At 45.2% G+C, this 21,399-nt stretch overlaps 1 protein-coding gene across 8 annotated transcripts in view; it reads right to left on the bottom strand.

The window, feature by feature from the left end:
• The window catches only part of SLC39A11 (solute carrier family 39 member 11), a 424,377-nt gene that overhangs the window by 133,165 nt on the left and 269,813 nt on the right, over nucleotides 1-21,399 (bottom strand). For all 8 annotated transcript variants that reach the window (XM_059908944.1, XM_059908941.1, XM_059908947.1 and 5 more), the window contains one exon: nucleotides 10,407-10,577. In XM_059908944.1, coding sequence (XP_059764927.1) covers nucleotides 10,407-10,577 — 171 coding nt within the window. The remainder of the gene's footprint in view (nucleotides 1-10,406; nucleotides 10,578-21,399) is intronic.

The raw sequence follows: 21,399 nt of genomic DNA on the forward strand, positions 1-21,399 counted from the left end.
TAGCATATATGAATACGAATGAGCTGAGACCATTAGAAAGTTCGCACCTCAAATGTTATCAATGGATGAAGCTGCACCTCGGATGTCAGCGACTGATTAAACCTGTTACCTGCTACAGCTTCTGAACAAATGAGGTCACTCAACAGGGGAGAGGCAGGCTTGTCAGAAGATGGCACGGTTCCCTTGGTGGGTTCTCAGGCTAGCGCGAAGGTGCTGGGTATTTTTATAAACCAAAACTTTAGAAACGCCACCATTCTCTTTACAGTGAAGCAAGGACAAATCCAGCTCTTGTCAAAGATCATCGCAAAGCCAGCGGGGACTCTGGAATTTTTAGTTAGCAACACAATCATACCTTCAATTACTGAGGATGGCAGCAGACAGCACGGGGGTGCTGTCCTGGGTGGTTTTTCCAGGAGCAGGAAAGGGTCTGAAGGTATTTCTCACTGCAGCCTTGTGCTCGGATGGAGCCGCCCAACTGAACAGAGCAGAAGTGATAAAATTCTGGCAGAAAAGATGACTGCTGACAGTGAGGTGATCTGCCCCGCACCCACGGAGACGGGTCGGCGCTGTGGCTGTGTTACCACCTCCTAGTTACCTCGTCAACTATTGGAAGAAGGAGAACAGCCTGATGTCCAGCCAGCCAGTGGCTTCGACCCTTCCTGCCTGCCTGTGTGCGGGGCCTCTTCTCATCCCCTCTACTGTGGACGGAAACACTGGCAATTGGTCCTACAACGTCTGGGCTCAATCACAACTCTTTAAACAGTAAATATGATTTTTTATGCACCATCTTCAAAGTCTTCGATGTTCACTGAACCAAAAGAAAGATCACACCTTTGCAGTGAGAGCTTGTCTTGACTCTGCTGACTTCCTGCGAGAATCGATTCATCCGGCACTGTATTATAATATGTGTGTATAAACTTTCTCCTGTTGGATTGCAAACTCTTTCAAAGTAAGGACTGTCTTGCATTCTTTTTTGTACCTCTGGGAGCACCTACGTCTGTGCCATCCAAAGTGGCAGCTACTGTGGGACTTCCCTGGTGGTCCAGTGGGTATGACTCCACGCTCCCAGTGCAGGGGGCCTGGGTTCGATCCCTGGCCAGGGAACTAGATCCCACATGCATGCCGCAACTAAGAGTTCACGTGTCTCAACTAAGAAGTCCTATAGATCCCGCATGCCACAACTAAGACCCGGCACAGCCAAAATAAATAAATAAATATTAAAGAAAAAAAACCCCAACGTGGCAGCTACTAGCCCTGTGTGGCTACAAGACACTTGGAATTTGGCTAGTATGATGGAGAAAATAAATAATTTAATTTTAATTAAATTAAGTTTAAATTTGAAAATGAAAGAAGTATAAAATCTTTTTGCATGACACACAATTTTTTTTTTCGGTAGGGCGACATTTTACTTGAATCACTGAAAATTTCACTTGAATCATCCAGAATACGATGTGCCAGAAGTGTAAAATACACACTGGATTTCAAAGACTTTAGTATGAAAAAAAAGAATGTAAAATAATCTCAATTTTTAAAATATTGATTCTATGTTGAAATGATAATATTTTGGCTATTTTAGGGTAAATAAAATATATTTTAAAAACCAATTTCACCTGATTTTTTAAATATTTTTTTTAACATGGCTACTCGAAAGTTGAAAATGACATGCGTAGCTCGCATTATATTTCTATTGGACAAGGGTGATCCCAATGCTCTATATATAGAAAGTATCCAGAAAGTACTGTTGACTGATTGATTATCCGAACACGATAAACATGACTTCATCACCTCTCATCTGGTGCCCATTATAACCAGAGAAAAGCATTTTTCAGGCCACGTATCTGGCTTAGATATATAACCTGTGACCAGGAAAGAGAACACAGAAGACTAGTGACAATGGAATAAAATCACTTGTGCCAATTAATAACCTCCCTCCTTCTGAAATGGGTTAAAAGTGCAGAACAACAATAGGTTGTAAAATGAGAGAAGAATTCAGAGAATCAGACCCGAAGAATACATTCCATTCTTATCTCAGCCGCAAATGGGCCTCTGGGCTTCTTGGCAGCAAAGGGTGAAAAAAAAGGTATACACACTAAATTACAAGTATCGTTTCAACAAGGGAGACAAAGATTTTCCAGGCGGTGCATTCTGAAATAAATATTTAAGAGAATTGGGTGATGAACTGGGCAGTGTCCCCAGCAAAAATGTGACAATAAGTGCCACGATGATTTTCACATGACAGTTAACGTCCTTTCTTCAAACTCCAGGGTGAGTCAGGAGCAGCTTTTCTGTGGGGGGCTAAGCTGACACAGACCAATGCTGTCGCCTTGCTCGGGGGGTGGGTGTGCGTCTCTCTAAAGACAACACATCACGCCCAGAGGAGAGGGTGACTAGCTGACCTGGGAGCAGCTCTCCGTTGCCCCCGGACACTGGACGTGACACAAGCCTGCAGCACGATTCCCCCTGCACAAGCCGCCCTCACCCTGTGCCGCCCCCACAAAACCAGATCAGAACCAAAGGGAACAAGAATGATGGCACCACAGGGATGACCCTGTACCACCCTTAATTTATTAAAAAAAATAATAATAACTTGCAAATTTTGATCTCTAAGTATTTTATTCATAACGTATTTTATGACACACCCCAAGACTGAGAAAAACCATCTCAGGAAACAAAATGTCTTCCCTAAATAAAACTCGTCCCAAGGCAAGCTTGGGTAGGCTCTGAATAACTGGTGAAATTACATTTCTATGCGGTCCATCCAACAGCAGTGCCATCCAATAGAACTTCCTGTGATCATGGAATTGTTTTCTGTCTGCTGTCCAATATGGCAGCGATAGCTGCATATGGCTCTCCAGCACTTGACATGTGGCAAAGTACAGCTGAGGGTCTAGATTCTGCATTTTCTTTAATTCTGATCAGTAAAGAGGAGAACATTTGGTGGCTCCAGGATTCAAGCCCGGGCCTTTCTGATTCTAAAGCCTGTGCTTGCCCACATGGCTAGTAGCTGGCATTTTGGGCAGTGCGCCTACAAAAGGGCTTCACGCAAACCACGTTCCAGCCAAAATCTGCCTGCGCATAGTAGAAAGACAATTGGAGGTGACTGGAAACTTTGAGTCCTGATACAAAAATAGGTTCAAATTCTCTTGCTTCAACTTTTTTCTTCAATTTACATAATAGGTAGAAGGAGGACATAACCTAGGAGATGTGGAAATGGAGACATCCTAGGTTATGTCCTAGGAAATGGAGATGTCCTAGGACATAACCTAGGAGATGTGCAGCCTTAGAATGTAGGCTTCTTGATCTGAAGGCCAGAGTGTAGGGCACAGGCATCTGTGTGTCTGCTGGCCTTGGGGCCGGAGTTGACGGCGAATCTCAAAGTTGCCGAGTCGCTTTCCAGGGATCACGCAGGGATCCGAGAGCTGCGATTTCACTCGCTGGGTGTTCATGCTGCCGGTTCTCAGCTCAAACCCAGCAGCCTGATTTGGGAGCGTGCTATGAGTTTCTGCTACGGCACATGCTCAGGAACACAACATGCCAAGCAGAATGTCACCCCACACAGGAGCCTGTGCTAATTATAATGTCAGGCTCCCCACTGAGAATCAGATAATTACAGGAGAACATTACAGTGTTTCCAAACTCCTGGAGTAAACGCATCTTCACGTGTAACCTCTTGAAGGTGCAAAGCAAAGTGATCTGAGATGGTCCCACTCGAGACCACCGAGACCAGAACCAAACAATCTTTGGGGAGCAAAGGGAAGCCAAAAGTAGGTGGGAGGAGGGGCGTGGGGACCAGGAAGAGGTTGAGGGAGATTAACATTGTTCGGGCCCTACTGTGTCCTGGGCATCGTGATCTGCACTTCATGGCAGGCAACACGGAGAGTGGCCTTGCTTGTTGCCATGCTGTCATTTCCCTGAATACTGAATAGCAAGATAGATGTTATCTCCATTTTTACAGCTGGGAAAACTGAGACTCCCATAATCTTACGTAGGGACACCCAGCTAGTAGAGTTGGTGGCTGCAGGGTCCAAGCCCTGGCCTTTCTGACTCTAAATCCTGTGCTCGGCCCCTCCCTCACGTCTCCTTCCTTGACGTGTTTGAAGCGGTGACCGTCTGCCTGGGAGTCCCGACCGTCCTCGCTTGATGGTGGTGGTGGTGGGTGTGTTGGAGCTGCACGGTGTTCACCCCGCACACATATCTGCAGGGAGCCCACAGCGGCAGGTGCCCTGGCGGGGGTGCGGCCTCCGCTCCAGGCTTCCTCCGCCCAGATCTCCTTGCTGAAATGAGCCTGCGGCATCAGGAGTGACCATCACGGAAGCTAACACCTGACGTGGCAAGCTCCAGAAAGTGAGACGCACTTGCTGAACTTTTCTGGAATCATGGCTGAAAAGCTCTGTGATCCACCGGAAGAAACACAACGGAGCTCCCCACGGCAACAGGCAGCCTGGAGGCGGCATATAGAGATGAGTGTGAACCACGGTCTACCAGGACCTGCTGTGTGACCGTGAGCTCGGTCTTTGACCTCTCTGGGTCTCAGTTGCTAAAATGTAAACCAGGGGTGCAAATACCTAAATCATATACGTGGAGCACTTGACGTCTGGAGCTTCGAAAGGCCCCAGGAAGTGGTGGCCTCCGGTGTCATCAGGGCATTGCATTCCTGCCAATGATTTGCGGTTTGGAGTGGGGCTCAGCTTACTCACTGACTGAGCCTGGGTGTCTGGCTCACAAAATGCCCCTCCAGTTTCTGCGAGCGGAGCAATGTGAAGCGGAGGCTGCCGCATCAGGGTTTTCCCTGGAAAGGTCCATGGCTATTAGTAGAATTTTCTATTCACTCTTTGCCCCAGGAAAATGAAGACTCAGTAAGTTCTTCTTTTGAGCTGTTGGCTCCTTTCCGCACACGCTCAGTGCTGTTTTGTCAAAGCCACAGCATGTGGAGACCACGGCAGAATGAAGCAAGTGCCCAGGCTCAGGCCACCAACAATACCTGGAACCTGGGAGTGTCATCTTTTCCTGGTAAAGGAGACTCTGCAGATATGATTACCCTGGATTATCTGTGGATGGGGTAACGACCCCGGATTACCTGGCTGGGGCCCAAACTGCAGTCACAGGGTCTTCATAAGAAGGAGGCGGGGGAGATAAGATACAGAAAAGGATGCAGTGTGACCACGGAGGCCGAGATATAGATAGATATATGTAACGAAATCACTTTGCTGTACAGCAGGAATCAACACAACACCGTAGGGACTTCCCTGGTGGTGCAGTGGTTAAGAATCTGCCTGCCAGGGGCTTCCCTGGTGGCGCAGTGGTTGAGAATCTGCCTGCCAATGCAGGGGACACGGGTTCGAGCCCTGGTCTGGGAGGATCCCACATGCCGCGGAGCAACTAGGCCCGTGAGCCACAATTACTGAGCCTGCGCGTCTGGAGCCTGTGCTCCGCAACAAGAGAGGCCGCTACAGTGAGAGGCCCACGCACCGTGATGAAGAGTGGCCCCCACTTGCCACAACTAGAGAAAGCCCTCGCACAGAAACGAAGACCCAACACAGCCATAAATGAATGAATAAATAAATGAATAAATAAATGAATAAATAAAAATTAAAAAAAAAAGTATTTGTTCCTTCTTCCCATAAAAAAAAAAAAAAAAAAAAAAAGAATCCGCCTGCCAGTGAAGAGGACACAGGTTCGATCCCTGGTCCAGGAAGATCCCACATGCCACAGAGCGACTAAGCCCGTGCGCCACAATTACTGAGCCTGTGTGTCACAACTACTGAGCCCGTGTGCCACAACTACTGAAGCCCACGTGCCTAGAGCCCATGCTCCACAACAAGAGAAGCCACCACAATGAGAAGCCCGTGTTCCCCAACGAAGAGTAGCCCCTGCTCACCGCAACTAGATAAAGCCCATATGCAGCAACGAAGACCCAACGCAGCCAAAAATAAAATTAATTAATTTTTTAAAAAGGCACTGTAAATCAACTATAATTCAATAAAAAAATAAAAATAAAATAAAAACAAAAGCACTTTTATCTGATCACATGAATCATAAATATTCATTATAGAAAAGTTGAGTTATAAATCTCACAAAACACGCAGGAAATAAAAATCAGCCATAATCCTGTAACTCCATAAGCCCAAGAATAACCAACCACTCTTAACATATTAGTGTATAAATCTGTGGGGTTTTGTTCCCTCAAACAAAATCACTTCTGATGAAAACGTCAAGTGTCTCATTTAAAGCCATGAAATGGGGTCTAGTAGGAGCCGTCAAGGAGGACAAGCCAAACAATTAAAATCAACTGTCCTGCTGTTCTAGAGACACAGGCAGTGACCTCCAGCTCTCTCTGTGTCACAGTCACAACCAGCAAAGCAAACTTGACCCCTGGCTCTGATGAGAGGAAAATATAAAGTGTGTGATTCACCCAGCCTCTTTTTCTATGGACCTTTATAAATCATGTCAAACAGCAAGGAAAGTCCAGTGTGTCCCAGAGACCCACAGAAGTTAAATGCGTCCCTTAGCCCACCTGGCGGCCAAGGTGGATAGGAAACTGAGACACCTGACTCCCCTCCTAGAAAGGAGGCCAGGTCCCCAAATGCACCAGCCATCCCTGGAGCCCGAATATATAATGTGCTTCAATATGAACTGTAACGTGGGTTCCAAAAACAAGATGGCACAGGCCTTCTTGCAAGAAGCTCCATGTATGGGGGGAAACAAATACATTCAAATAACTGCCATTCAGAGTGATAACTATCAAGACAGATACAGGGATACAGGGAGGTGTCACCCAGGAAGGTGTCACCCAGGAAGGTGTCACCCAGGAAGGAGTGATGAACACTGTGAAATAAATGAAATTAACAATGTACTACTTGTCTCCTTTTTCACCAAATCATCCAGTGCCAGAGCTGGAAGGAACCACAGTGATAATTAACACACACGCCTCCCACCCCACCCCTCCCCGCCGCCCCCCCGCCTGCCAACCCCACCAAATTTTCCGATGGAGCAGTGCTTGAATGAGATAAGTTCTAGAATCCCTTTAAGCTCTAAATTTAACGTTCTCACGTACACAGACCATAAGCTACTCATGAAAAGAGATTAGTGGGAACTCGATGGCTGGTTGATTTTTAATTCCATTCTGATACAGAAAGGGAGCCTGTTTTCCGAAAGCCTGGAAACCCCTGGAAGGCTCCGAGCCCAGGAGTCTGTATGACGTGGCAGGAGAAGCCCGTTAAGGGACAGTGTGCTTCCAAGGCTACAGAGTGGGGTTGCTTTCACAGAAAACATGCCGTTTCCTTGGGAGACCATTTTCCAAAGGACTCAGCTCCCCGGGCTGAGCCACAGAAGGAACGCGGGGTGAAGGGGGAAGCACCCCCATCCTCGGGAGCCTTTGCACCCACCCCTCGCGGGGGTGAGCGGGACTCCCGTCTGCCAGCCTCCATCGGGCATTACCCTTTCCTCCTGAAACATTTCAAGTGCTTGCACGGCTGGACAGTTTGTTTCTCTAAAGCAGGGGTTCCTTCCTGCTCTGGAGCCGTGGGTGGACTTTGTGAGATGTGGGAATACCCAAAGCTGCCTGGTAACTGGTTTGTGTGCAACCTTCTCTTACGAGAGGGTCCAGAGCTCTTAGCAGATTCCTGGGGGGGCTGTGAGCTACAGAAGTTTCAGGACTCATTTATCCTTGCACACGTGTCTAAAATAAGAACCCAAGCGCCCTGGGTGTGCGCTCACGTCCGCGTGTGGGTCCCCGCACTCCAGAAACCTCTGGGAGACAGCACACGCGCTAATAAGATTTCCTTTTAACTCCTACATTAAAAAAAAATTTTTTTAAACAAAATGTCATCCCTAGGACATATAAAACTGAACCAGCCAAGACAAAAAAACTTCAAAAAAAACCAATTATCCATTTAGTTGCTGTGAAAATCTACCTTTAAACCCAGAGTCTCAGGGAACATCAAAGGTCTAGTTAAATTTTTAATAAACCATGAAGGCTAGTGTTAAAGAAGAGACCTTTTCAAAGAAAAGCTGGCGACAGACAAGCTCTCGAAATGGTTCTCATCAAAAGGCACGAAGCTGCCAGAAGGCAACGGTGGGCGAGTGAACTTCCCTTTAGATTGAAGTTAGGAGCTTGAGACTCTGGGAATGAGCCCCAGGGGGTCTTCAGAAACACATCTATTTATATTTAGACCTTTATTCTTTTTCAGCTGGTTAAAGAAGGAGTCTTAAATGGTAGAAAGACAGCCACTAACTATTATGACTGAAAAGACAGCCTAAGTAACTTCTCTTCTCGAATGATTAGCATTTAACAGGTTGAAAGTGACCGTGGAGGTTTTGGAGCTGCCCTCTGCAGAGACCCTGGTCTCTCGATGAGCTCTTTAACATACTGGGGGTGAGTATGACCAGATCCTTCCACCCAGGCAAATCCACTTTCGTCAGATTTGTGTGCCTCAAGATGTACTGAATAGCCAGCTCTCGGAAAACAACCAAAATAGTTGACTCAGAACCCAAAGGGAAAAAGCCAAGAGAGAAATGAGAGGGAAACAGATGCTGAAAAAAACTGGCAGCAAATTGGCCTATACGATCCTATGATAGAAATTCTTAAGATCATGATAGAAATAAGAGAGGAAAATGCTTCTCATCTAGAGGAAGATCCGAGCTGAGTGATTAGACACGATGTTCTGACAGATTTCATATATATACTGCAACAGACAACATATTGATATTTTCATTCCTTAAAGATGACCAAAAAAAGTCTTCATTGCACAAGCAAAAGACTATAAGGTACACACAGGGGAAAAAACTCGGTTTGGCCGTGGCCTTCGCTTCCACAGTATTGAAGCCAGAAGATAACAGAGCAACATCTATAAGAGCTATAAGGAGAAATAGGTGCCTCTAGCAAAAGCTATGCCCAGTCAAGTCTTTGCTCCTGTACTGGGGTAACAGGTCGACATTATGAACTCTGCAAGGACTCAGATAATATATCACCTGGGGCTGCTCCCTGAGCAAGGTTATCACTCAAACTTGAGTTCCAAAACTACGAAAGATGGATCAGAATGTTTAAGAACACAAGACTGAAGGAGTCAGGAGTATTATCAATGCTAATAACAGCTACCACTTTTCAAATGCTCAAATGGCCCAGGTACTGTATAGACTGTATATATATATATAATCTTATTTAATTATCAAAATTGGTGTAGTTCATTTTGTAAATAATATCCCAGTTATCTCAGTAGTAGCATTATCTCCACTTCATAGATGAGAACGCCAAGGTTCAGAGAGCTCACGTCATTTGTCAAGATAAACTAGTTAGTTAAGTAGTAGAGCTGGAATTCCGCAATGTAACCCAAGGAGTTCCTCAGGGTCTCTCCATTTGTTTTTTTAATAATATCTTTATTCTTTTTTTATGCTTATCTGTCTTTTCTAGTTACTCTATATAAAACATACTATTTTTGAAATAGAACACCGGTAAGTTTTCTTTTCAATTAAAATAAATCCAAAGACACAAAACAAATTACTCCAAAATGTTAAAAAGGAAAAGATTGGTAATGTAACAGGGAAGAACCTCTGTATTCTGCTACAAATTCGTCACTAAAGGGATGCGGCCTGCAAGCTTAAATTATACATAATGGCCCATCGCTGGGAACCCTGCCTCCCAGGTCATGGGCATGAAAATACCCTTGTTCAGCTCAGAGGAGACATCGCGACCAGGCCCACCTGTGAATCACTGCAGGGAGGACGAAATTAACACACCCCCTCCGGAGTCTGACCGGAACCAGGAAGTGTCTGACTTTACTCCCTCCCCTTTTAGTATAAAAGAAGCCTGCATTCTAACTCAGGCAAGATGGTTCTTTGGGACACGAGTCCACCGTCCTCTCGGTCTGCTGGCTTTCCGAATAAAATCGCTATCCCTCACCCCAACAACTCTTCTCTCGATTTATTGACCTGTCACGTGGTGACTCGGTAACAGTGAGGACATCTCAGAAAGATGTCCCCATGAAGAAAGCAGGTAAGGCAAACATCAGTGTACAACTGTACTGAATTCAATACCTTTAAAAAGGATTAAGAAGAACCAGAGACACTCCGTGTTTACGAGAGATGCAAGCCACAGCTATCGGGCAACAGCTATGAATTTATGCCCAAATGACTTGGTATCAGATATGTGAAGAAAGGAACTCATAGGTGGAAACTGGAGTGATACTGTCTGCAGTAACTGGGACCAGAAGTTTTAACACGCAATGATCCATCTAGAGCCGGAAACCCAAAAAATAAACTCAAGAAAGATTTGCACTCCCTCCCCCGTGCCCCGTCGAGAAAGGACCGACATCACGATTGCCCAAGCCCCCTTTCCAGCCAGGCAGCTGAGCCGACAGAGTCACGTCCCCCTCAGACCCGAGGCTGGACCGCTCGGGGCAGGACCTCACCTGGGATGTTGTGTATGGTGATGGCCAAGATGAGCAGCACGATCCTTCTCCAGCCGCTGCCGCCGGGCAGCGCCGGGTTCCCCTGAGACGGCACGGGGGCAGCTGGGCCCTCTGGAAGGCCGGTGGTCACTGCCTTCTTCCTCTGATACGCCTCGCCATTCTCACTCTTGTCTGAGCAAAGAGAGAGGGACGGAAAGAGAGAGTAGTTTGAAAACGGGCACGCCAGTACTTGGACAAGCATCAGCCGGAAGAAGCTTCCAGGGCCGGGAAACGGTCTACTTCCTAACTTCCTAAGGGACCGTGTGTGCTTCTGCCTGGCCCTCCCCGCCTTCGTTCATTCACTTACTCATTCATTCATCAATCAGTCCTTGAACAGACATTCAGTGCCCAACGTACGGGTACTAAAAAGGGTAAAAAGATACATGTTTATGTAGAGCTGATTCACTTTGTTATACAGCAGAAACTAACACACCACTGTAAAGCAATTATACTCCAAGAAAGATGTTAGAAAAAAATGGGAAAAATTTGAATAATATATTGCTAAATGGAAAAATTATAATATAGAACGTGATAGCACAATTTTGTTTACATTTATGTACCGAAAACAGATTGAAACTATAAATGTCAAATAGTAAGCCATGGTTATCTCTGAGTACAGGACTTATCAATGAAAAAAAAAAAAAGAAAAAGGGCAAAAAGATGAAAATGGGGCATCCTAACACTGCCTGTTTAAGAGAAGCAGCACTGAACACAGATTCTGGAACTAGGCTGCCTGGCTCACGTCCTGACTCAGCCACTCATCAGCCGTGTGGTGCGAAACAAGCTATCTAACCTCTCTGTGCCTTAGTTTCCTGACTTATAAGATGGGGTAAGAACAGGACCTATGCCACAAGGGTTTTGTGAGAATTAAATGAGAGGCTGCAGCAAAGTGCTCATGTGTGGACTGTGGCTGCGGTCACACGTCCCCTCCCTCCTGCAGGAGGTGACCCTGCTCTACAGGTCACACTGACTCAGGGGGAACCAACTCGGATGCCAGGCTCAGCCAATCAGATTCTCCCCCCAGGGATGGGGGACGGGAATGGGGAAGGACCACGTGACCCCCAGTGTGGGCTCTGCATCCGAAAGGTCATGTGATGTCAGGGCAGCCACGACGTACGTGCACGAATGGGAGGAGGGGGCAGCCGGACAGAGAGACAGAAGGTAACAGATGTACAGAGACCAGTAGAGATGGGAAGCCACGCAGCCAGAGACAGACAGACAGACAGACAGACAGACATAAAGACAGACAAATGGCAGCCTGGGTGCCATAGGACATTCTGACCCTCATGGGCTGACTAAGGTACCCAGCCCTTGGGTTTCATGAGCTAACCTTCCTTGTAAAAATCCCCCTTTGGGGGGTGAGGGATAAATTGGGAGTATGGGATTGATGCACACTGCCAGATACAAAATAGATAAACAACAAGGATTTACTGTATAGCACAGGGAACTATATTCAATGTCTTGTAATAAACTATAATGGAAAAGAATCTGGAAAAAAGGATATACATGTATGTATAACTGAATCACTTTGCTGTACATCTGAAACTAACACAAAATTGTAAATCAACTATACTTCAATTAAAAATCAAATCAAAATAAAATAAAGTTCCCCTTTGGGTATATATTTGAAAAGTGTCATTTCTTAGGGCCAGATTATGCCAAACACCCACGGTCTCCTGGGTCATTTGCTAATCCCTAATGGAGGCAAACTGCCTGGGTCTGAAACACAGGACCGAGACTGAGGCAGGGAACCCAGGCTGCGGTTCACAGCAAGGGAAGGATCTGTCAGACAGGTTTCCTGGAAGACGAAGGGAAACACCTGGGGACACAGATGGAGACAAGCGTCCCTCCATCATCTGAACCTGCAGAGCTTGACCCAGATGTCACAGACAGGTCACCAGAGCCCGTCTTTGGGACATCCACCACAGGACAGGGCAACCCGACAGCCCAGTGTTGGCTCTGCTATCCCAGGGGGATTATTAGTGGCCCCTTTCACTCCCCAAAGTGTCCTGGTTTGAAAGATACATTTTATGGCTCCCCAGGTTGGGGGAAGAAACAGCAGAAGCTTGACTAATAATGCTCTGCTCAGATGGGGCCCAGCCGACTTGAGGGGTAGGAGGGAACTCTCCGTGGTAACTACTTCTCTTCTCTAGGGACAAATTTTTCACAAGCAAAATCATTCTCATCTCTAAGCTGAAAATAGCAGAAATTTTTTCCCAAAGTCAAATTAAGAAACTTTGAGGATTCCTTTACACCTGAGCCCAGGCGTTTGGTGCGGCCTCTCCTTACTCCTGGAAGTAAAGCAAGAAAAGGGCAGTTATCTCACCCCCTCAGGTGCTTCAAGACCAGGGTCTCACTCTATAAACTGCACCAGATCTTTGATTCCCTTTCTGGATGAACCTATCTTAGTGGAATACGGTTTTGTATGCCAAAAACATGAAAAGAAAAAACCACTTCTTTTGAAAAACCATTATGTGTTTGTTGATTCAAATCAAGCCAGTGCAGCCTGAACAGTAAGAAACAGCCAAAGAGCAGGAAGACTCACTCCTCCCTAGTTGGTTCTCTCTTAGAAACAGCTGGATCTCAGACCCACTGGGGAGAAGGCGCCTTTTATCGATCCTCTGAAATGCCAGGGTCGCCAGCCCTCCAATGGTCAGTAGGCACAACTCACAACACTGGCCTCTGGAGGAGGCAGCTGTCTCAGGGGATAGCAAAAACTCCTCCTAGACAATATTTGCACGAGCTGAAGCTAAATATTCACCACATGGTATCTATACTGTGTGTGTGCGTGTGTGTGTGTGTGTACACGCATGTGATTACCGCTGGGTACCATCTTTCTTGCCTCAGATATCAGACCGTCTTTGTGTGTGTATGCATAGATGTGTGTTTCTGCGCACACACGGGTGTTTTTATACTGTTGACAATACCTGATGACTCGGGCTGCAGAGGCTGGTCGTGGAACTGAACAGAACATGTGGGATTTCAAGCCCATAGACACTAAAGGCACAAGCAAACAGGCCCAAGTGCCGTGTAGGAAGGAAGCCGAGTGGTGATGGAGGGAGCTCAGCTGTCTCCTGGACCAGTCAGTGGACACCACGGATTCCCTGGACCTCCTCTGCGCACACGGCCCTGATCTGGATGCTCTCCGGTGGGCGCTGATAGGGACAAAAAAAAACCATCTCCTCCCTTTGGGATTTTATAATTTAAGAGAGGACAGACAGGGAAGACGTGAATACATTCCTGTAAATCTAAGGGACAGAAATTCACACTCTCTAACAAGCATGGGAGGCTAGACTGATTCCTGTCAGTGTCACAAAAGGATGCGACTCTGAATTTCCTGCAAATAATGCACAGAGAACAACGGAGATGGGCGCCCCGTTAGCAAATTCCAGCACCAAACACGCGTTTAATAGGAACATCGAGAGGCATAAAGAGTTATTAACCGGGCCGAGGATGCACGCCTCGCCTTGGGGTCCCGAGATGTGAAAACTGATGTCACTGCCTTTCCTAGTGGGAAATGGGAGGGTGTGAACGTCTGATGCACTTGAGAAAGTTAAATAAGTCACCGTTTGGTAACAGTCACTAATGAGTCTGCAACGAGGAAAAATAGCCCAAATAAATCATTACAGAGAGTCCGGATGCATCCCCAGCAATGAATCCTCTTGTCTCTCCCAGAAAGGCTGCTTAAACCATTGCACACCATCTAGTAAAATGCCAGCGCCGTGGACAAAGGGACCACTTAAAGGAGGCCTGGCATGGGGTTAGGGGTGTTGCCAGAGTAAGCACCCGTGAGATTTCCTGGGAGGGGAAAGGTCTGGGCATTTTTCAAGTAGGATTTGGCAAAGAGGAAGGACATTTTGGGGAAGGAACACCCGATGTCGGGTTCAGAAATGAAAAACGTCAGCAGCGACATCCAGGAAGAGGTGATGCCAAGAACTTATTCTCAATTGACCCTCGATCCTTACAAAAGCCCCATGCAGTGGAGACCAACCCCTTTAACAAACAAGGAACTTGAAGAACAGAGAGGTGGAGGAACTGGTCCCAAGTCACACAGCCAGTCCAAGATGGATTCAGGAGTCAAGCTGGGTCCTCTGCCTCCAGAAGCCACTTCTTCACCAGGGCCCCGTGGTTGACCAGGGGTGGGGAGTGGAGTGGTGACCTGCCCCTTTGCTCGCCAAAAAGGGTCACGAGTGAGTCACTGCAGTGACATTTAGGAGCCTGAAACCCCAGATGTTTAGTTCAGAGAGAGTCCGGTGAGCTTGCACTACACGACACCAGAAAAGGCAGAAAAGGCTCAGTGGGAACCTCGTATCTGTAATCAATCACTCCTGCTCGCAGACAAACCTGAAAACATTTCAGGCAAAGCTGTTTCTTAACCCATCAGACCTACTGTTTTTAAGTGTAAAGCAGCTGGTAAGTAGGACATATTTATTAACACCAAGCACGGGACACAGCGTTACAATCCTTTCGGGAAGGTGGAAAGGAAAGACTTCAAGGTTGTCCATCATCAAAAAACATTTAAAAAAAAATTTAAACTCAAGCGTCTGTGAATCCACACAAAGAAGGGGCCCAATGCTGGGGCTCGGCCTACCGTCCCCCGCTTCATCCTTCCGGGAGAGGCACCCCATCGCTAAGTTCGAGAATGAGAACCGCAGGAGAACAGACAGACCGATCCAAAGCTCACTCTTCCCGCTGAATCACCGGGTGACCTTATTGGACACCTTTTGTTCCCTGCTTTCTTCTCCCTCAAACAAGGGACGTGATTCTTATACCAACATGTTATATTGCACAGCAAAAACAGAGCCAGGTCTGGTGGGCACAAGCCGGGGAAGGGGCGGGGAGGGAATAAGCCTCCTCCCCTTGACGTGAAAGGCCTTGATGTCTTTAGTTCATAGGCTCTAAACCATTTGGGATCAGCGATGCTTTTGAAAGTACGGTGGAGCTTACACTCCTCCCTCCAGCAAAACAATACACAGACGATTTAAAAATAATGTTTGAATCCTTATGGACTCAAGGTCATCAGACTGAGCGCATCTTGCTAGATAAATGCCACGGTAACCTTCGTTTCATAACCCGGGGGCCAGTCTCAGCAGGAACACAGGATGTTTGCTGTCCCTGTGATGATGTAACCGGCCAAATCTAATAGGCCCAGTGATACAAGCTCAGGCCTCCGAATAACGGCAACACTAATTAACAGATCACCAGCCACAAGAGCTTTAAAAATGTCCCCAAGATATCACTGGAGATGATCTGGTCGAATTAGCACAAATAGGCAAAGCCTCATCTGCTAAACACAGAAAGCTTCAAATCCCTGGGAAAACTCCTTCTTTCTAAACCCCTGCTATAAAACATAAAATGAAGAGTGATATATATTCACTATGCACTGTGCACACACAAAATCCAAAGGCTGATCAAAAGCAGGGAAAGAGGAGGATTCATTCACTTATATTTCTTTCCCCTTCCTTCTTGTTTCCCAGAGAATCAGAATAACTTGGGGAGAAGAAATTCAATTACCAACATGAGTGTGGCAATGTTTGCTGAGAAATTTGGTTCTGTTTCTTCCGTCATCTGTGGGATTGGCACAACTTCCTTTATATAATGAAGGCTGAATTTGAAACACTGAACGTGAAGCAACTACTCAACGTGGGTTGCAGCAACCTTGGCACGTAGGGAAAGCAAGGCTCATGGAGGCCCTTCTTAGCAGCCACGTGGATCTTCAAGGAAGAGCCAGCGTGGTTCTCCCCATCTTGGCAGAAGACGCCTCAGCTTGGAGACATTCAGAACTACAGCCTGTTTCTGTCTCTAAACCTGTCCATCATTCTCATACTGTTTCCTTTTTGTAAAGCTGTAAATATAACTACGTGAAAGACCATTACCCAAAGAGAGTCACCAATATCCCCGACACACTGACTGCCACTTGTTCCTACCCCTCGTCCAGTATGTGTACGTTGATGTTTTGCACATTTGCAGCCAGCGCACGTGGTAGAGACAACAGATGCTGGAGCACACGGGCTGCTGTGGGATCACGCTTCCGTCAACTGTGGGATCATGGCTCTGTCAACCATGGGTCTGTGGCTCTGTCAATCATTAGCCATAAGGGCTTTAGGCAAGTGCTGTATCTGTGTCTCAGTGCCTTGATAGTAAAATGGGTTTCATAGCCATATCTGCTTAGGAAGGCTGTTATGAGGACTAAAACATATGTAAAGCACTTGGCACGGAACCTGGCACCTAAAAGTACGATTCATGTTAGTTATTGCAATTGGTTATACATACTTTTTTTTTTTTTTGGTACACTTCCTTTGAATTTTATTTTTTCCTCATACATTTCGCTTTATTTTATTTTTATTTTTATTTCTTTTTTTCTTTTTTGGCCGCACCACACGGCTTGTGGGATCTTAGTTCCCTGACCAGGGGTCGCACCTGGGTCCACAGCAGTGAAAGCCCAAGTCTTAACCACTGGACCGCCAGGGAATTCCCTGGTTATACATCTTAATATACAGTTTCATATTCCACTTGTTTCTTTTAAAACTACAGAAATATCTTCCAAATTTCTTAGCCTCTGGGACTCTAGCTTTTAATGGCTCGAGGGCATTTTTGCTTAGTTCCAAGCCAATCATTTGCAAAACCATTTATTTTTTATTCAAGTCTGAGCGGTTGCTCTTTCTTTTCCAGATGCTAAAAGATATAGTGCTTCTCTCTTGCCACATGGGGGCGTACTCTTCTGCTCCCTCCCACCCAGGATGGGCACCCACCCACCCAGGGAAAGTACTGCCTGACTTCACGAACCAATTCTCTGTTTTACGGCTTCATGATTCATACATACCGCTGGAACATGTAAAAGGGCTGACCTATCACAGGAGACAGAGCTTAGCACATGAGGGAAAATTCCTATTGCAGTTGGGGGTGGTGGGGAATCTTTGTGCAAAGATCCTTAAATCTTTCAGGTGCTTCCCTGCTTGCTTGTAAGTAACTGCCGGCCAAAAATTGGTTTCCTAATATTGAACTACAGCGGAGCTGTATCACACGTGAGTTTTACAAATGCAAATGCAGACAGATGCATTTGAAAAGAAACAAGAAAATTCCCTTCTTTGACCCATGGCTCCCCTTCCACCTTCCAGTACTACCTCCTGGAATTAATTTTGGATTCGATCTCCCAAGAAAGGAGAGGCGTCAGTGGAAATGGAGAGAAAAACAAAACAAACTCATTCTTGGCTTTTGATCTTGGGGGGTAAGAGGCAAGTCCTGATGGTTTAAGAAAGAAAAAGGATTTTCAAGGGGGGCGGGGCAGATTTTGACTCTTCAATATTTTGCCTTAAATGCTGTCTTTAGAACCCCATGGGCACTTGAAACGTGCCTCAACTGTCAGGAACAGGGAAGCTGGGGGGTGCAGTAGAGTGTGATATAATGCAGTCTATCGTTGGTCAAGAGACAGAGGAAAGAGGAAAGGAAAAACGATGCTCACGCCTTTCCTGGGAGAAATTCCTTACAAGGTCACCCACCCAGGAGTGTCCTTAGATCCTCCGGAACCCCCTGGAAAGACCGACATCTAGGCTGCAAATGTAAAGTCCTGGCATAGAACCAACGGCAGGACATTCATTTAAATGTCATCAATTTAATAAGTTTAGTGGGTTGAACTGGTCAAGGCAGGGCTGGTCAGCCATTAATCCATCTCACCTTTGGGCAAGTACCCCCAGTACAACTCTCCTTCCAATAACCTCATTTCTGATTCTAAAGGTATAAATGCATATTTAAGCAACCTTGGAAAACCTCAAAGTATACAGAAGAAAATTGAAATCCCATCAGCTAAAAAAAAAAATTTAGAGTTTGGTGTATTTCCTTCCAAGTTTTTTCAGGTGGTTTTACATAACTGAGATGATCATATTATACAACTGCAGACTATTTTTGTTCCCATTAAACGTAACACAAACATTTCCGCCATATGATTAAAAACCCTTATAAGCATTTCAAGCAGTACAAATTACTATTTACATTCTCATACCATTGAGCATTTAGGCTATTTCTAAATTTTTTTCCCTATAAATATCACTGCAAAATCTTTAACCTATATAAACAATCAGAGATCTGAACCAAGTTCCCAGAAGCTGAAATGCTAATCAAAGGGCCTCGATGTATTTGTCTAATTAATTTCCAGAAAGGCCATGCCATTTATAGTCCCCTGAGCAGAGTTTGCAAGTTCTCATCATGCCATTTTTTAGTCAGCCTGGGTATTTCTCATTTACAAATAAGTGCATTCATTTATGGGAGAAATGACATTTCCCTTCTTTTGTATTTCTTTGACTACAAGTCAAATTGAACATTTTTCATAGTTCCAGGCATATTACTTTCCTCTTCTGTGAAAGGTCCTCTGTCCAAACAAGGCCTCTTTAAGGAATGAGAATATGATTAGCTATTTCCTTACAGATACGAGTAATTTTCCTGTGATCCACTTATGTGTGTCAGTGAGTAATGAGATGGAGCTGGGAGCAGCAGGTATTATTACACATCAGATGGATGAAACCACCTGGTCACACTGGAATTTCAGCCTCCATTTGCTAAATTCCTTTTTGCCATTCCTCAAGACGGCAAGGTGCCCTTAAAAAAAAAAATGTTGGGCAAAACTCTAATTCAAAAACATACATGCACCCCTATGTTCACAGCAGCACTAGTCACAATAACCAAGGCATGGGAACAACCTAAGTGTCCACTGACAGATAAATGGATAAAGAAGATGTGGTATATATATATATATATATATATATACACACACACACACACATACAATGGAATACTACTCAGCCATAAAAAAGAATGAAATAATGCCATTTGCAGCAACATGGATGGACCTGGAGATTATCATACTAAGTGAAGTAAGCCAGACAAAGACAAATACCATATGATATCACATATATATGGAATCTAAAATGTGACACAAATGAACTTACTTATGAAACAGAAACAAACTCACATACATAGAGAACAGACTTGTGGTTGCCAAGGCAGGGTTAGGGTAGGAGAGGGATGGATTGGGAGTTTGGGATTAGCAGATACAAACTACTATATAGAGGATGGATGAACAAAAAGGTCCTACTGTATAGCACAGGGAACTATATTCAATATCCTGTGATAGACCATAATGGAAAAAAATATGATAAATAATATATATATATGTGTGTGTATAATTGAATCACTTTGCTGTACAACATACATTAACACAACATTGTAAATCAGCTATACTTCAATAAAATAAAATTTTTTTCAAAAGTGTTACCTGCTTTATTTATACCGCCACCTGGTATGGCCCCAAAAACTAATTTTTTTCTCTCTCTCAATATTCAAACACCACTCTTTTCTTTTTTTTTAATTTTTTCTTTTTGCAGACAGTGTACTTTTATTTTTTAATTTATTTTTTGAAGTATAGTTGATATAATAGTTTGCATCTGCTAATCCCAAACTCCCAATCCATCCTTCTCACCCACCCCCTACCCCCGGGCAACCCCAAGTCTGTTCTCTACGTCTGTGAGTCTGTTCCTGTTTCATAGATAGGTTCATTTGTGTCGTATGAAACACCACTCTTTTCAAAAGCAGAGGATATTTGAGAGCTTCTCTTGCTTCCCTAGCCTTCTGTCCCCCCACACCCCTGGGATTCTTGTACGCAGCACAGCAGTTTTGCAAACAGTACATATAGGCAGACCTCAGAGATACTGTGGGTTTGGTTCGGGACCACCCCAATGAAGCCAATAGCGCAATAAAGCGAGTCCCACAAATTTTTTGGTTTCCCAGTGCATATAAAAGTTATGTTTACACTATGATGAAGTCTATTAGTGTGCAACAGCATCATGTCTTAAAAATATCTTAAAAATACTTTATTGCTAAAAAAATGCTGACCATCATCTGAGCCTTCAGTGAGTTGTAGCAGTAACATCAAAGATCACCGATCACAGATCACCGTAACAAATAGAATAATAATGAAAAAGTTTGAAATAGTGTGAGAATTACCAAAATGTGACACAGAGACACAAAGTGAGCAAATGCTGCTGGAAAACGGCGCTGATAAAACTTGTTCGAGGGACTCCCCTGGTGGCACAGTGATTAAGAATCCGCCTGCCAATACAGGGGACACGGGTTCGAGCCCTGGTCCGGGAAGATCCCACATGCTGCGAGCAACTAAGCCCGTGCGCCACAACTACTGAGCCCATGCTCCACAGCTACTGAAGCCCACGCGCTCTAGGGTCCATGCTCCACGACAAGAGAAGCCACTGCAATGAGAAGGCTGCACACGGCAACAAAGAGTAGCCCCCGCTCGCCGCAACTAGAGAAAGCCCGCACACAGCAACGAAGACCCAACGCAGCCAAAAAAAAAAAAAAAACTCGTTCAATGCAAGGTTGCCACAAACCTTTGATTTGTTTAAAAAAAAAAATCTGCGAAGCTCAGTAAAGCAAAGCATAATAAAACGAGGTCCGCCTGTGTAGCAAAAAAATCTAATGTGGACAGGACCCTTGCTAGAGTTTCTGAATTTAGCAAATAAAAAGACAGGGTGCTCAGTTGTACATGAACTTGAGATAAAACAAAAACTTTCAGTATATCCCGAATATTGCAGGGGATATACTTATGCTAAAAAGTATTCATTGTTTATCTGAAATTTGAATTTAACTGGGTATCCTGTATTTCAACCAACAGTCCTACTTACCCAATCTGGGGTCCGAGTTCTCGGGCACGGAGAAGTTGGGCAGACCGACTGCACTCTCCTCTGAAAGCAGCCACACAATGAAAAATCTTTCAAGGATGCACTACATGGGTCATGTATAATCCAGGGTAGGAAAAGATTCTGTTAGAGACCAAGGAAACTTCATGGAAAGATAACTGAAGTATGTATGTATGTATGTATTTTTATAAATTTATTTATTTTTGGCTGTGTTGGGTCTTCGTTGCCGCATGCGGGCTTTCTCTAGTTGT

Source organism: Balaenoptera ricei, chromosome 20 (genome assembly GCF_028023285.1).
Source record: "Balaenoptera ricei isolate mBalRic1 chromosome 20, mBalRic1.hap2, whole genome shotgun sequence".
NCBI classification, from domain to species: Eukaryota; Metazoa; Chordata; class Mammalia; order Artiodactyla; family Balaenopteridae; genus Balaenoptera; species Balaenoptera ricei.